The 11,853-nt window shown below is 60.7% G+C and overlaps 1 protein-coding gene across 5 annotated transcripts; it reads left to right on the top strand.

Moving 5' to 3' along the window:
• The first annotated feature begins 101 nt into the window (after positions 1-101).
• Positions 102-11,037, top strand: TNKS1BP1 (tankyrase 1 binding protein 1). 5 transcript variants are annotated; one of them, XM_072338448.1, is made up of 13 exons: positions 102-176; positions 890-994; positions 1,521-1,652; positions 1,764-2,409; positions 3,178-3,250; positions 4,126-5,385; positions 5,847-8,035; positions 8,580-8,901; positions 9,151-9,283; positions 9,375-9,514; positions 9,703-9,869; positions 10,476-10,550; positions 10,689-11,037. In XM_072338448.1, the coding sequence occupies exons 3-12, from the start codon at positions 1,568-1,570 to the stop codon at positions 10,534-10,536; spliced, it is 5,076 nt and encodes a 1,691-aa protein (XP_072194549.1). In that variant the 5' UTR covers positions 102-176; positions 890-994; positions 1,521-1,567; the 3' UTR covers positions 10,537-10,550; positions 10,689-11,037. The 5 variants fall into 5 exon arrangements, with proteins under 5 accessions (XP_072194549.1, XP_072194550.1, XP_072194551.1 ...); XM_072338449.1 differs by having other exon boundaries at positions 105-166; XM_072338450.1 differs by having other exon boundaries at positions 170-212.
• The last annotated feature ends 816 nt before the right edge of the window (positions 11,038-11,853 follow it).

The raw sequence follows: 11,853 nt of genomic DNA, 5'->3' as shown, positions 1-11,853 counted from the left end.
CGCCGTAGGTGGAGGTGCCACGCGGCGCCGCTCTAGTTCGCCGCTCTCTCTGGTCGGCGGAGGCGGTGGCTCGGCCACGTGGGGTGGGCGCGGCCCACGGGGGGCGCGGTCGGTGGGGAGGGGGGCGAGGCCAGCGCTCATGAATATGCAGCGGCGGCGGCGGCGGGTGAGCGCGGGTAGGGCGCGGGGTCACGGCGGGAGCGCTCCGCGGGGTACGGTACCGGAGCCGGGGGGAGGGGCGCCGGGCACCTGGGTGGGGTTTTCCGAGCGCGAGGGTAGCGATGGGGATCGGGGTCCTTGAGGCAGCCGAGGCCGTCGTGCCCGCCGGGGCCGAAGCTTGGGCTTCGAAGGGCACAACGGGCCGCCTCGGCCTTCCTACGGCCCCTCCTCGGCAATCGAGCGGGGGGCTCTGTTGCCATGGCAGCGCTCGCAGGCCCGCCCGGCCACTCGAGCGGGGGCTGCGTTACCGTGGCAACGCGCGCAGGCCCCAGAGGATGGGAGGGGGGAGGGGGCACGGGGAGGGGGCACCCCTCTCTCCCTTCCCCCTCCCAGCCCCGTTCCACACCGCCCCCCCCCGGCTCCGCTTCCCTTCGCCTCGTCACCGAGCGGGGCCTCGTCAGCATCCCGGGGCTGCCAAGGGGTTGGGAAACAGCCTCGGCGGGGGGAGGAGGGGCGGGTGGGGGGGACGATGGCTTCCAGATGTGCCCCCTTCGGTTCTGTTTGGCCGAGGTGGGGAGCACAGAGAGAGAGGGGGGCCCGAGGGGAGGGGGGGCGAAAGGGGGGACCCCGCATCGCGAGTGGGAAGGAGGGAGCGGGGAGGAGGCGAGGGGAAGGCAGGGCAGGGCCGCGAGGAGGAGGAGGCACAAGCGAGTTTTTCCTGTCCCCGCAGCGCCAGTGAGTCACGGGAGCCGTGCGGCGACGCCAAACCGGGCCTGGGGATCGCGGCCCGCTCCCCTGCAGCCCCCGTCCCGGCCATGAGGCGGCCGCGGGGCAGGTGAGGGGGGGGGGCGACCCTGTAGGGCCCCACGGGGCTGGGGATTGGGACGTGGGAGCGGGCTGCTGCTGGCAGACCGGAGCGGAGAGGGCTGACGTGGTGTGTGGAGGACTTCCGTGAGGGAACGGGCAGCTGGTGGTGGGGGCAGCCTCGGGTGTAGGATGGGGGGTCAGTGTGGGTGGGAGAGGGGCTGGCACTGCACACAGACGCCAGCCCAGGTGAACAGGGGTGCACGTGTTTACTGAGCCGTGCAAGGGACCGGCTGGGTGTGCGCTGTGGCTGGGTGCTGCCGCCGGGTTGGGGCAGTGTACAAAGGGTGGTACGGCCGAACGGAGCCTTGGTGGTGAGATAGTGGGTTGGCACGGTGTGCTGCACTGGTATGAGTGAGCGGGAAGCCGGCAGCACAACGCAACACGCTGCAGGTACAGCAGGGGCTGGGGGCACAAGGGTGAATGGGGCAGCGGGTCCCAGTGGACGGGGTGGACTAACGTCCTTCCGTGACATGTCTCCCCTCTCTCTTCTGCAGGGGCTGACTGCGCGCTGAGTCTGCTGAGCATTAGCTCCAGCTTCACCATGGCCTCCCAGCCCCAGTCCCTGCACCCCCCGCTGCCCTGTGCCTCTGGGGGGACCGGACTGGCGGCTGGCAGCTCTGAGAAAGGTGAGAATCCCCCCCGACCTGTTTATATGCGTTTTTACCCCAGAGTGAGATGTCTCCAGGGGTTGCTGTGTTCTCCAGCTCCCCATGTTTCTCCTCGTCTTTCTCCCACAGGCAGTCCTCGTCCCAAGCCTCCTGTCCGGCCCAAGCCCCGTGTGCTGCCCAAGCCAGCCGTGCCTGCCAAACCCTGCCTGCCTCACCCCCCACCAGCACCACGGCATTCTCGTCCTGAGCTGCCCTCAGCAGAGAAGATAAACCGCCTAGCAGGACCCCAGCCGTACAGCGGGGGTGGCTCTGGGGTGGTGCTCAGACGCCCCTCTTTCACCATCAAGTCACCTGAGACCCCCAATGGGAAGGGGCTCCCATCCCCACCAGTTTTCACTCCTGAGGACTCGTGTTCGACCCCCAGTGATGAGGTGCCCCTGGCCCCATCGACGCCTTCCCGCAAAGGTCCAGCTCCCTTTAAGGTGACACCAGTACCTGTGGCAACCAAGCTGGAGCGATTTCCAGGCACCACCGTGGAGGAGATTCTGGCCAAAATGGACAGCAAGGAGGCTCTGGGAAGCCCTGACCGGGCCCGACTCTCTCCCTTTTGCCCCGATTCTTCCTCTCGCTTTGGATCCAAGACCTTCACCGCCTTCCGGAGGCGCCCTAGTGGGGAGGCAGATGGAGACTCCCCTGGTGAAGCCCGCCAGCTGCTCCAGCAGGCTGAGGGAGAGCTGGGGACAGGGGGTGACAGATGCCCGATGGTTGAGATGAGGTGAGGGGCAGAGGATCGGTCCCAGGGACAGGGAACCACGGGGAAAGCATCGGTGGGCAGTTAGAGAGGGAAATAAATGGAGCTGGGAGGTACCTGAGGTCTGGTCGCCAGTACAAGGCTGCTGTTTCTCCTAACCAACAGTGCCTTGAGCCGCCTTCGTGGGAAGGCTTGGTCACCCGCGACAACTCTGGTGGTTTATTAAAACCACAAGAATGGGCTGGCCCAGCTGAGGAACTGCCTCCACGCTTGCAGCCATCTGGGACTGGAACCTTGCCAGACAGCACTCCGCTGCCCAAGCAGGGACTAACGGGGGGTTACTGCCCCTGGGAAATGTTCCCCCCTTTTCTCCACTCTATTTTTTTTTCCTGCTAGTTGATGCTAGAGCAGAGAGGCCTCAGATCTGTGGGACTCCTGGCTGCAGGAGGGGCTGGTTGGAAGCCAGCACTTGGCTGTGCTCCCTAAAGCCGGGCACCTCTGGGAGCAGGGCAGGGGCTATTTTAAACCAGAGTGTGAGAAACTTGCACTCCAAAGGATGAAAAATTTTCCAGAAAAGGGGTTGTAGCTGAATTGCCTTCGCAATCCTAACCTACCTGATAATCCAGGGCTTGTTTCCAGTGCCCCTTACAGGGAGTTAAAGGTTGGTTGTGGTCCTTGTCCACATCCTTCTGTGTCCAGAGTCGGATGGTTTGGGGTTGGGAGGTGTGTGTTTGTGGGAGGAAAAATGGGGTGCACGCCATGTTTACCCCCCTGCCTGTTTTTCTCCGGCAGCATCTCCTCCCCAGCTGGCGTGAGCTGTGCCGGGGAACCCTGTGGACTCTGGAGGCCACCATCTCCCCCTGACGTGAGTTCTCGCCGCACCTTCCTGCGTCGCGGCCACTCCACTCCTGGGCTCTCTCCTTCGGGGCTCTCCTGTCTCCTCCGGGGCTCCCTCTCTGCGGGGTGCGTGTCTCTCCTTTCTCCTTTGGGTGCCAACTGCTCTGGGGAAGGCGGGTGACTCCACTGCAGCCGCAGCTCCCTCACAGGGTGCCCAGGTGCTGGGCTGGGCTCTTGGAACAAGAAGTGAGTTTCAGTGCTGGTGCCAAGGTGGGGACAGGGAGAAGCTGTGAGTCACCAGCTGAGATTTGGTGACCGGGCAGGTATGTGGTAGGCGGGCCTATTCCGCTTCCCTGCCGTGCCCCTTCCCCATGCAGTGGAGTGATGACAGAGACACCAAAGGTGGCAGGACTGCTGTGGAGAATTAACCCTTAACAGCTTTAGTCAGGGCTCGGCTCACCCTTATCTGGGTGATGCTCGTGTGTCTTGAGGGTGCCCAGGCCCACGCAGGGAAGATCGGGGTGGTTGTATTTTTATTTCTTCTTGCTTCAGTTCTTCCTCTCCATGTCTGTCTCTGCATGTTGATGGTTGGTGGGCACCAGCAGGGCTGCTGAGGCAAGGAGCAGGGCTCTGGGCACTGCTTGGCCCTGTCCTGAAGGGCATGCAGCTGGAATGGGAGCGTCTGGGAGCTGCCAAGGCTGAGTCACACAGGAAGCAGCTCTGGTGCTGGCAGGATGTGTGGGCATCTCTTGCCCATGGGCTTTAGGGGAGATGGGGCTAGGGACTATGACTGTCAGTGTATATTGGAGCTGTGCTGGCAGAGAGGACCTGAGAGCTGTGGCTGGGTGACACCTGGGAGGTTCCCCTTGAGTGACTTGACTCCCCTCCCTGTTCTTCCTGCAGCTCTCCTCTCTCCAGCTTGGACCCCCTGGCTCCCCAAGATCCCCTGCTTGTCCACCCCCAGGAGCTCCTTTCCAGCCTGCTGAGCCTTCTGCCGCAGCCCCCGGCTCCCCTGATGCCCCCCCAGAGCTGCTGGCCCCTGGCTCCCCGACCATGGCCCCTGAATCCTCCAAATCTCCATCTCAGCCTCCGACTGAGGAGCTCTTGGCCACTTCCATCCAAGCTCCAGGCGCTCCCTCATCTGTGGCTGAACCCTGGCTTGGTGCCTCCCGCTCCCCAGGCTCCCCACACACTCCCAGCGAGGGATCTCCCACTCCTGCCAGCCCCTCCACACTGGGTGCACCCCAGCTGTCCCCGAGAGCCACCTGTCCCCCCGGCTCTCCCGAGTCTGCCACCGAGCCATCGCCTTCCCCGAGCCCGCCCCCTGAGCTCCCTACTAGAGCTTCTTGCCCTCCAGGCTCCCCTGGGGGTCCTGATGACTCCCCTGTGTCCTCTCGGACTCCTGAAGGTCCCAGTTTCAGCCCTCCTCCATCTAACAGAGACTCAGAGCTGCGGCGCTCATCAGAGGGGGTGCTGCAACCCCCTCCCAGCGAAGGGCAGGGCATGGGATTGCTGGGGGGCTTGCTTGGTGCTCTGCCCCAGCCTGGGGACCCGCCAGCAGAGCACTTGCTGAGCAGCGAGTCTAGTTGGAGCCTTTCCCAGTCCTTTGAGTGGACGTTCCCCACCCGGGGGGCGAGGGGTTTGCCATCCCCACCCAGATCCCCCATCCAGGAGGCAGCTGACTCAGGGCTGTCTGAGGATGAGTCGGACAGGGAGGGTGCAGCTACTGGATCCCATGGGGACAGCGGGGACGCAGATGGGCCTGGCTTTGCAGTGACCGGCAGCTGGGGAGCAGAGGGGGCTCCATGCCCAGGGGGTCCTGTGGCTCAGCAAGAATCTGAGAGCTCTGAAGAGGAGGAGGAAGAAGAGGCAGAGCTGGACAGCACCGAGCTCCACATAGTGGAGCCCAGCTTGGACCCAGATGAACCTGATCCCCCCATCAAGGCTGCCCCACCAGATCCAGCCCCCACCGAAGCTGACGCCTCCTGCGAGCCAGCAGATGACCCTCCTGCAAGCCTGCAGGGCCTCGGAGGGCCAGGCCAGGATGAAGGCTCCTCAAAGGGCCCTGATGCCCATGCTGACCCACGCTGGCTGACAGAGCTGCTGGCATCACCTAGGGCTCGTGCGTCAGGACGTGACCCTCTGAAGGCTGAGGAGCAGGAGGTGAGGGAGGGCGTTGCTCCGTGGCACCAAGGGTTAACGGGTTGCGTGCAGCGGTGCGGTTGCGCTCTTTTTGGTGCAGCAGAGCTGTCTGACGAGTTGGGTGGAGGCTGTGCAGGAGCATGCGGTGCCTGCAGGGAGAACTGGGGTGGGGCTGGGAGCTGCGTGTGCACTGGAGAACCATGGCCGGCGAGTCGGGGACCGTGGCCATCCTCCAGAGCCTGCTGGCCAACCTGGAGCTGCGGGATGAGCTAGGGAGGGCTCAAAGTGCTGCAGGGTGGGAAAGGCCCTGGGCAGGCACGGTGGCTGTAAGTACAGGTAGCTCGCGAGGCTATGGGGGATGAGCAGTGGGTCCTGGCCTTCCTTTGGAGAGGAGTATCCTTGGATATCCCCCAGCCCTTTTCAGATTATCCTCTGCAGTGTTTCTCTAACCCTTTCTCCTCTGTTTGACACTCTTTCTTCAGGGTCTGCTTGGCTGGTCACGGAAGGACCTGTGCAGTGAATTCGGTATTGGGAGATCTCAGCAGGCTGGTGCTTTTGACTGGAGCCATAAGGCTGTGGCCAGACAGGGGGACTGGCCTGGTGAGATGGAGCAGGATCAAAAGTTCAGGACCAACTCAAGCAGGAACAACAGTTGTGGCATCAGTGATATGAACCAGCAGGATAGAGCCTTTGGTGCTGCTGAGAGGGACTGGAGCAGCAATTACAAAGGGACAGAACTGATGGGTGATACGAGGCTTGGCAGCAGTGACTGGTCCAAATCTCATGGCGCGGGGGAAAGCTGCCTGCAGGATCAAGACTTCAGCAAACCCACATGGGGTACTGGGTATGGCTTGGACAGTGCAGGCAGCAGAGAGGAGGTCAGCTCCGGGAAGGCTGAATGGGGCAGTCCCTACAGTGTGGGACACGGCCAGCAGCAGGACAAAGAGCTGAGCTCCAGGCAGCCTGGCTGGGCTGGCAAGTATGGCTCTGGGGACCTGGAGGCCCATGGTGAGGATGCTTCACCTGTGTGGTCTAGTGAGTATGGCACCGGTGATGCAGACATCAAGGACAGGGAGGTCACCCCTGGTGACTGGGCCAGTAAATACAGTAGCAGGGATGCTGAGACCAAGGACAAGGATTTTACTCTAGGCTGGGCTGGCAGATCCAGCACTGGGGATGCTGGGACCCTGGACAAGGAGTTTTGCTCCAGCAGGTCAGCCTGGGACAGCAAATACAATACCAGAGACATGGACAGCCAGGACAGGGAATTCAGCCCCAGCAGACCAGCCTGGTCTGGTGAATACAGCACCCAAGACATGGAGAGCCAAGACAGAGAGTTCAGCCCCAGCAGACCGGCTGAGTCCAGTGAATACAGCAGCAGGGACATGGAGATCCAGGACAGGGAGTTCAGTCCCAGCAGGCCAGCCTGTGCTGAAGAACACAGCACCAGTGATATGGAGAGCCAGAATGGGGAGTTCAGCACCAGCAGACCTACCTGGCACAGTGAGTACAGCAGCAGGGACATGGAGAGCCAGGATAGGGAGTTCAGCCCCAGCAGACCAGCCTGCACTGATGAATACAGCACCAGCAACACGGAGACCCAGGACAGGGAGCTCAATCCCAGCAGACTCACCTGGCACGGTGAGTACAGCAGCAGGGACACTGAGAGCCAGGACAGGGAGTTCAGCACCAGCAGACCTACCTGGCACAGTGAGTACAGCAGCAGAGACATGGAGAGCCAGGATAGGGAGTTCAGCCCCAGCAGACCAGCGTGTACTGATGAATACAGCACCAGGGATATGGAGACCCAGGACAGGGAGTTCAGCCCCAGCAGACCAGCTGAAGCCAGCGAATACAGTGCCAGAGATGCGGAGACCCAAGACAGGGAGCTCAAATCCAACAAACCAGCCTGGGATGATGAATACATCACCAAGAACATGGAGAGCCAGGACAGGGAGTTCGGTCCCAGCAGGTCAGTCTGGGCCAGTGATTATGGCTCTGTGAACACCACAAAGGGAGAGTTTAGTTCTAGCAGACTGAGCTGGGCTGGTGAGTGCAGCATTGGCCAAACTGAACTGGCTAATGCTTTTGGTGTCAGAAAAAACTTGCCTGGCTTGAGTGCCTCCAGTCGTCCAGGCCAGGAGTCCAGCTGGGGCAGCACTGACCAGTCGGAGAGTGGCACCAGGGACTGGGCTGAAGAGCTGCGCCTTGGAGGAGCTGAACACCAAAATCAGTTTGGCATCATTGGGACAGAGCGAGTGTCAGATTCCTCCAGCACTGCAGTGTCAGCAGACAGCCTGATGTCCTGGGCAGACAAAATGAGGTCTGAGGTCCCACAGGAGTCCCGGCAGCCCCTGGGAGACTGGCACGGTGATCTCTCCTTCAGCACCTCAGGTGTTACTGGTAAAGCCGACGAGGGTGAACCAGGCCAAATGGCCTGGGGTGAGGGTCTGACAGCTGTGGGCAGCTCTGCCCAGCCCCAGCAGGCCAAGGTGGAGGAACCAGGCTGGAGCCAGGACCTGGAGGAAGCTGGCTGGAGTGAGGAGCTGCGTGAGGCTGAGGCCAGGCGCCAAGAGTGGGCCAGTGCCTTTGGGGCCCGCTGTGCTGCCAGGAGCCAGGACTTCAGTACTGGGGAGCAGAGCCTGGGAGGTGATGACCGTTCAGCAGACAGGTAAGGAGGGTATGGGTGGTGGAGATGGAGTCCAGGAGGTGCTGGCGTTCCCTTGGCGTCCTGAGAAATTGGCAGAATGAGCCCCGTGCCTTTATCTTACCAAGATCTGGGGAACCCCGTGCTCTAATTTCAGCCATACTTGAGCTGGGGATTTCCAAAATGATAAATTTCCAGAAGCTGCCAGAATGTAAGGATGCCAGGAGGACAAAGGCAGAACTCCTGCTGGCCTGGATAAGGCTCCAGCCTTGTTCACATGCTGTGGTGTGATTCTCTGCTGGTCTTAAGGGAAACTTCCCAGAAGTGCCACCTGTTGCTGTGCATCTCATTTGGCCTTTGGCAGTTGACATCCCAAAGGAGCGGGAGAGTCCCAGACACCTGGGTTTTGTCTCTGGCTCACCCACATTCACAGGAACGGTGTTTGGCCTTCCCTGTGCCTTAGTTTCCTCTGAAGGCTGACAAAGGGAAATTGGGAGAGATTTGGGGCTAGGGAAGGGCTTGCTTTAGCTGGGGCTGAAAGAACTGTGTCCTCTTGTCTTCCCACCAGAAGCCCTGAAAACATCCATCTCTCAGACTCCAGCCCACCACTGGGTGATGATGCTGTGACTGAGCCTGCAGCTGCTGAGCCCCTCTGGGGTGAATCGTCTGCCCCGCTGCCAAGAACAGACCCCATGGAGCTACAGGACCTGCCTGAGCTGGCTGCTGCCCCTCTGCCACGAGAGGCTGCTGGTGAGACCCCAGAAACAGGGAGCGGAGAGGCCCCTTCGGACAACCCAGATGGGAAGAGACCGGTGAGCTGGGAAGAAAAGAGTGCCTCACAGCCTGAGGGACTTCTGGAACTCTCTGGTCAGGATTTCACCTTTCTTGAGGTGAGTGGAGAGGAGGGAGCTTCTGACTCCCTCCTTCAGCCTTGAGGGAGCCCGGTGGTCAGGGGGATGCAGAGAGAGGCTGCAGATGCAAGGCCACCGTATACTGTAGGAAGGCAGTCACCATGAGGGATCCATGAAATCCAGATCCAGAGGGATCCAGAAAGCAGTGGAATGGATGAGTGGGTGGATGGAGTGGGGACCCTGAAACTCCTCTGTGCTGGGCACTGAGCTGTCCCTTGGGCTTTGCAGGACACAGAGGTTCTGGACAGTACCATGTACCGCAGCAAGGCCAACCTGGGCCGCAAACGGAGGCACCGAGCACCTGTTCTCCGCCTTGGGGCTACTTCAGAAGGAGACAGCTGGATCTTCCAGGACTCCACAGGTGAGAGCCTGCAGGACAGTGACAACAATAGGATAGTGGGGTGGGGTGTTGTGCTCTTAAAGATGTCTCATAGTGATGCTGTCCCCCACAGAGCCCCGTCCAGCCCGTGCAGCAGCATCCTCCGATGAAGAGGCAGCAGAAGAACCCAAGAGCCGGCGGGTGCGAGCATCCCCATCAGGCAAGGGTGTCAAGGTGCCACTCTTCCCTGGCCTTACCACATCTGCCCTCAAGGTAGGGCCTGCTGGAACCCCAGGCAAGCAGATGAAAGGGACATGATTTCTAAAGGGTGGGCAGGAACAGGCAGGTTGAAGGACAGTCCAAGGCAGGCAGCATAGAGATAGAGGGAGAGGATGCAGTAGAAGGATTTGAGGATGGTAGGGGGTGAGAGCACTGTGTACCCATCTGACTTCGTGTCCCAGGCCAAGCTGAGAGGCCGAAACCGCTCCGTCGAGGAAGGAGCATCACCAATGGACAGCAAGGCAACCCCCACAAAGGATCCCCATGTGCAGCGCTCCAAATCCTGCAAGATCCCTGGCCTGAGTGGGAAACCCCTGGTGTTGCCCCCTAAGCCTGAGAAGTCTTCAGGGTGAGTGCTGGGCTCAAGGGACAGTTGTGATGATGCTGGGTGGATGTGCTAGGTTGTGTGTTGGTGTGGGACTGTGGATGTGCTGGGGACATTGGGCTGCTTGTGGGTTGTGAAGGAGTGGGCAAAATGGAGGTCTCAGAGGCACTGTGGGCAGCAATGCAGTGTTGGTGGGGTGGTTGGAAGTACTGGGGGCTGTGCTCAAGTCCTACAGCTGCTGGCTCTGAGGAACCATGTGCCCCAGGCTGGTATTTCTGGTGCTGGCAGTTGGCCGGAGGCTGGGACGGACCTTGGGGCTGGAGCTGGGAGCTGGAAGTGAGGCTTACTGGGACCAGCATTCCCAAGCCTTGTTGCCTGGGAGAGCCGGGCTACTCCACCCTAAACAGTACTTGGGCCGAAGCCCTTAAAGCCATAGCTGACTCAGCCACAGCCATTTCCTTCCCACTCTTGGGCTGGATGGTCCCTCGGGGAGTGCAGCCTTCCCTAGGAGGACCGTCTCAGCTTGATCTGGATCTGAGCCCCAGAGCTTTGGAAGAAGCCCTTGGGGTAGTGGGTGCATTTCTGGGGGCTTTGGCATTGTGGTGCCAGCGCGTGTTTGGATCTGTGCAGGTCAGACGCCTCCCCGCCTCACTGGCTGCAAGCGCTGAAGCTGAAAAAGAAGAAATCGTGAGCTGATCTCATGGGGTGAGTGCCAGCAGAGTGATGGTGCAGGGACAGCTGGGATGAGGGCTCAAGGGGATGTTCCTCCAGCTCTGGGTCACCCCCAGAGCTGCCGCTTCCTCCCTGGCCCTCTCCATACCTTCTTTCCCATGTCTCTTTCAGGCTCGCTCTCCTGCCAGCATGTCCCTGGGAGGCTGATGGCTGGCATTGCCAGGATCAAGCACCCTCTTCCCTCTAGCAGGACACACACACACATCTATGCACTTTGTATGATGCTCGCAGGGTTCCCTCCCCACTCCCATTCCTCCCCACTCCCATTTCCCCAAAGTTTCTCTTCCTTTGTGTCCCTGCTCTTCCTCCTGCCCCCTGGGGCCTGGAGGTGGTCAGCAAGGCCTCTCCCTTCCCCTACCTCCCCCTGCTCTCCTATCACCCTCCAGACAAAGAGCAGCAGGTCATTATTTTGGTGCCACTTGACAGGACAATAAAACTTTGTTGGTTGGTTTGGTGGGGTCTTGGTTCTTCTGTAAGATCCTTGGTTCTAAGTCTCCCTACTCCCCCAGAGGAGGTGTCCCCATGGCACGTTGAGGGAACCTGGTGTAGGGACTGCCACCAGGAGGAGCTCTCTGCCCTCTGTCTGCAGCTGGAATAGAGGTAGCTTGCAGTTGTGCTCGCTGGATGCCTGGTGCCACCCTCACCTTGCTCACTGTCCCCATATCCCTGCTGCCTGCCTGGAGAACGGAAATGCAGTGGGAGTGCAAAAGTGCTCCTGCAGATGAGGACTGTGTGCAGGGCCGACGTGGCTGTGTTCATGCACAGCAGTTGCAATGCCCACCCTGCTGGTGATGTGAACACACTCAGTCCCTGCCTCCTGTGCTCGCCCAGTCTCCAACCTGTGCCCCAAGGCCCTTCTGCCCCTTCCCTGCCCACCCCCTAATGTGGGAGCTGGTGCTGGGTGTTGTGGTTACTCTGAGGAGGAGTGGGGACAGCTCCTGGACCCAAACCTTCTTGCCAAGCTGAGCAACCCCATGCAAGCCTGTGTCAGACTCCACCCACCCTCGGAGCTGAGCTGGCTAATCCCACATTCTGCCATAGGGCTGGGATTTCTTTCCTTTCTTCCTGACACAATCCAGGCAGCATCGCCCACCAAATGCTGGCTGCCTCTGCGGTCCTTCCCCAAGATCCCTTCAACACCTGAGTGTGCCCCAAGCCCTTTCTCTGCCCCGTGATGTTTATTCTCAGCCGAGCTTAGCGGAAAGAGGGGGAGACAGATGGAAAGATGGAACCAAGGAGTTGTTTCTTCCTTGGTAGGATATGAGTAACTCCAGCT

Source organism: Excalfactoria chinensis, chromosome 5 (genome assembly GCF_039878825.1).
Source record: "Excalfactoria chinensis isolate bCotChi1 chromosome 5, bCotChi1.hap2, whole genome shotgun sequence".
In the NCBI taxonomy this organism is placed as follows: Eukaryota; Metazoa; Chordata; class Aves; order Galliformes; family Phasianidae; genus Excalfactoria; species Excalfactoria chinensis.
The sequence above is the reverse complement of the archived record's forward strand: the minus strand, read 5'-3'. Positions and strand labels throughout refer to the sequence as shown.

Excerpts from the sequence above, each read along its gene's own strand:
- TNKS1BP1 (XM_072338448.1), top strand. The coding sequence starts at position 1,568 with ATGGCCTCCCAGCCCCAGTCCCTGCACCCCCCGCTGCCCTGTGCCTCT. Across the intron at positions 8,902-9,150 it reads AGGATTTCACCTTTCTTGAG|GACACAGAGGTTCTGGACAG; the intron begins GTGAGTGGAGAG and ends TGGGCTTTGCAG. Across the intron at positions 9,284-9,374 it reads GATCTTCCAGGACTCCACAG|AGCCCCGTCCAGCCCGTGCA; the intron begins GTGAGAGCCTGC and ends TGTCCCCCACAG.